This window comes from Malurus melanocephalus, unplaced genomic scaffold (assembly GCF_030028575.1).
Source record: "Malurus melanocephalus ecotype Western Australia unplaced genomic scaffold, MMel_1.1 scaffold_1479, whole genome shotgun sequence".
NCBI classification, from domain to species: Eukaryota; Metazoa; Chordata; class Aves; order Passeriformes; family Maluridae; genus Malurus; species Malurus melanocephalus.
In genome coordinates, this window is record NW_026624711.1 from 19,473 (window position 1) to 23,630 (window position 4,158).

A 4,158-nucleotide genomic window follows, 5' to 3' on the forward strand; every position below is an offset into this window, starting at 1 on the left:
CTTTGGTGATCCCTCAGCCTCTCACCGCCTGAGATAAGGGATTTGCAGCCCCACAGAGCTGGGGCTGTGTCCCTGCTCCCCTTGGTGGTTTCTGTGCCCAGCTATGGCTCACAGCCCCGTTTCTGCTGCTCCCCTGGCCTCTCTCATGACAAAAAAAACCCAATTTCAGTCACGTGCTGCCCAAATCTAGGGCACGGAGAGGCAGGAGCTGCGTGGGCCTGAGTGGTGCAGCCAGCTCGAGCAAAGTGAGAGGTGTTGACTTCAACCACCACAAAATGAGGAAAGTTCTGAAAGCTTTAGCAGCTCAGAAGAAACTGTAGCCGAGTTTGCTTGTTTTGATTTTGCCCTTTCTGGTCCCTCCTGTCACCTCAGGACTTGTCCCGGGTGTTTGTGGTGCCCTGGGAGGCTGAAAGCTCATGGAGAAGGTGCTCATCTTCCTCACGACAAGAGATATTTTCTTTTCCTGTGCCAAGAAAGAGSCCGGTGGGGTTTGTTTCCTCAGCCCCGGTACCTGAGGGGTGTCTGTCTGTCCTGCTGTGCTCAGGGGACAGTTCCATCCCGGCTTTGGGCTGGGATTTACCCTTCCCAACAGGAGATGATGAAGGATCCCTTTTCTGACAGCAAGCACGGGCTGCTCACGGCTCTGAGGAAACTTTCTAAAGAGAAAAAAACCCCAAAGCAGCAGCAGCAGCAGCTCCTCCAGGCATACAGAGCTCCGGGGCAGCCCCAGGAGGAGATGCAGAATTGGGGAGGGTGGGAGGCTCAGCCCCRGGGCAGAGCAGGAGGACGGGGAGGCGGTTCAGGCTGTCAGGCAGCGCTCTCAGGGGCAGGGCAGCCGGCAAGGAAACCCAAATTCTGTGGGATAACAAAACCAGAAACCGCCAGCTTTGATCTCGGCGGCTTTTACTGTAACACCAGACTGCCACCGAGATTGGCAGGAACTGCATCAGCACCGGGGAGMGAGGAGCCGCCCAGGGCTTGGTGTTTCCCTGCTCTAGATCAGGTGTTCTGTGAGAAATTTGTTTTTAAAAGTGAGGAGCTCGGGTCTTCTCGCTTTCCTGGTCGTTAAGAGCCGCAGTTCATCCCTGGTGSTCCTTCCCACCCGGATCCGTGCCCGCCGGGTGCCCTGGGGCTGATTTTTTAACACCTTAAAAACTTAAAAGTTTGGTYTGAGAGGTTGAAAATATTCCTTCCCARCTTTATCTGGGAGCTTTATCTGGAGAGCATAACGCGACAGAGGTTCATTCGTCTTTATTAGGAAATCTTTATTAGCAAAAATAAAAAATCTCTTTCTATACAGATAAATATGTGGAATTCACACAGTGACAGGAGCCGCGGGACCCCACCTTGGCTCTCAGGGCTGTCCTCGCTTCTCCTACAACATCCAAGCCAAGGCGTTTGGGGGAAAACCACCCGGAATTGGCTCAATTGCCCTGGTAAGGAGCTGAATTTGATTTTTTCCCAGTCTTTGGCTGCCCTGGAGCCGGTGCTTTCAGCAGGAGGAGGAACCCGGGGAGCAGCATTCCTGCCCTGCCTGCAGGAATTCCCTGCTGCCACCAGAAATGCCCACAACAAAATAAATCCAGCGTGAAAAACCTGTCAGCGAGGCTTACAGGGCAAACAGCAAACTGGCACCGTTCCATCCCATGGGGTCCCTCTCGTTTCTAAATATTAGAAATAAAATATTCGCCCCCTGTCCGAGGTTGTGGCATTTTCCTCTGGCTCGGGGTCCCTCCTGGGAGGATTTTAGGAGCCCTAAAATCGGCCACTTTTGGGGGAAAAKAAGCTGCTCCCACTGCACGGGAGGGATGAAAATCAAACCCCGATCAGGGCAGCGCTGGGAGCAACATCACGGATTTGAATGCAAATTACCCAAGCCACCTTAAAATGATGGTTAATTAAATATCCTCTGGCTTCTAAAAAGAAAATTAACAGCAGTAAAGCAGCGAGGAAAACCCARTCAGAGACTGGGAAATGGAACTATAACAAACAGCATTAAAATACTGGCAAATAAATACTGATTYACAAGCTCGTCACACCTTTTTTTAAAACACACTGTAAACATCAACACTGAGGTATTAGAAGTAATAAATAACAAATCCAATAATTAAAAAAAKACATTTGAAATACAATATTAAGCTGGAACTTATTGACCTGTAACTCTTGACCTGAGATAATTTGATACCCTGAGATAGTTTGAGCTCTTGCAGCCTAAAGTGATTTTTGGAACCAGTAGCAGGATTTGGTGTGRAAAATGCAGATCCAGGGGCTCTCTCACTTCCTTCTGCCCATCGTCAGATATTTTTCGATGTAGTTGATGAAAATGTCRAACTCCCCCATGGCCTTGTAGATTCCATTCCTGTGCATCTGCAGGGGAAAGCCAGGTCAGTTTAGTGGGACCATCATAGGGATGGGATGGAAAATCCATGGGATTCTCCTTCTATGGACACCTCCAGCTCCTCTGCCCCATCCCCTGGGAACACCCACCCTTGGAGACCCCTCTCTGGATCCCTCTGCTGCAGGGATTTATGGGAATAAAGACTTTTTGGGGTTCTTTTCTCTGGATCCCTCTGCTGCAGGTTTTATGGGATTAATGACTTTTTAGGGTTCTGTTCTCTGGATCCCTCTGCTGCAGGGATTTATGGGATTAAGGACTTTTTACGGTTCTTTTCTCTGCTTTGCTGTTTCTCTGCTGCAGGTATTTATGGGATTAAAGACTTTTCGGGATTCCTCTGTTGCAGGGATTTACAGAATTCAAGACTTTTTGGGGCTTTGTTCTCTGGATCCCTCTGCTGCAGGGATTTACAGGATTAAATACTTTTTAGGGTTCTTTTCTCTAGATTTCTCTGCTGCAGCGATTTATGGGATTAAAGACTTTTTGGGATTCCTCTGCTGCAGGGATTTACAGAATTAAAGACTTTTTGGGGCTTTGTTCTCTGGATCCCTCTGCTGCAGGGATTTATGGGAATAAAGACTTTTCGGGATTCCTCTGCTGCAGGTTTTAGGGGAATAAAGACTTTTTAGGGTTCTGTTCTCTGGATTCCTCTGCTGCAGGGATTTATGGTATTACAGACTTTTTGGGATTCCTCTGCTGCAGATTTTATGGGATTAAAGACTTTTTGGGGTTCTGTTCTCTGGATTCCTCTGCTGCAGGGATTTATGGGATTAAAGACTTTTTAGGGTTCTGCTGCAGGGATTTATGTGAATAAAGACATTTTAGGGTTCTTTTCTCTGCTCTGCTGTTTCTCTGGTGCAGGTATTTATGGGATTAAAGAATTTTGGGATTCCTCTGCTGCAGGGATTTACAGAATTCAAGACTTTTTGAGGCTTTGCTCTCTGGATCCCTCTGCTGCAGGGATTACAGGATTAAATACTTTTTAGGGTTCTTTTCTCTAGATTTCTCTGCTGCAGCGATTTATGGGATTAAAGACTTTTTAGGCTTCTTTTCTCTGCTCTGCTGTTTCTCTGGTGCAGATATTTATGGGATTAAAGACTTTTCGGGTTTCCTCTGCTGCAGGGATTTACAGAATTCAAGACTTTTTGGGCTTTGTTGTCTGGATCCCTCTGCTGCAGGGATTTACAGGATTAAATACTTTTTAGGGTTCTGTTCTCTAGATTTCTCTGCTGCAGGTATTTATGGGATTAAAGACTTTTTGGGGTTCTGTTGTCTGGATTCCTCTGCTGCAGGGATTTACAGGATTAAATACTTTTTAGGGTTCTGTTCTCTAGATTTCTCTGCTGCAGGGATTTATGGGATTAAGGACTTTTCAGGATTCCTCTGCTGCAGGGATTTATGGGATTAAACACTTTTTGGGATTCCTGTGCTGCAGGTTTTATGGGATTAATGATTTTTTGGGGTTCTGTTCTCTGGATTCCTCTGCTGCAGGGATTTATGGGATTAAAGACTTTTTGGGTTTCGTGTGTTACAGGGATTTATGGGATTTATGACTTTTTTGGGGATTCTGTTCTCCGCTGTTCCTCCGCTGCAGGTATTAACGGGATTTATGACTTTTTAGGGTTCTGTCCTCCACCCCAAGCTGCAGCTGGCAGATCTCAGCCCTGCCTTGGCTGGTTCCTCCCACCCCATGCCCTGCCCAGCCCCTGAGCGTGGCCCTACCTTGGTGAAGGTTTCCTTGATGTGTTTCATGCTCCTGCTCC

General features: G+C 47.4%; 1 protein-coding gene across 1 annotated transcript in view; it reads right to left on the bottom strand.

The window, feature by feature from the left end:
* Positions 1–2,274: 2,274 nt before the first annotated feature.
* The window catches only part of LOC130587040 (interleukin-10-like), a 6,697-nt gene continuing 4,813 nt past the window's right edge, over positions 2,275–4,158 (bottom strand). Inside the window, exon 3 of the mRNA XM_057387996.1 lies at positions 2,275–2,367. Coding sequence (XP_057243979.1) covers positions 2,275–2,367 — 93 coding nt within the window. The remainder of the gene's footprint in view (positions 2,368–4,158) is intronic.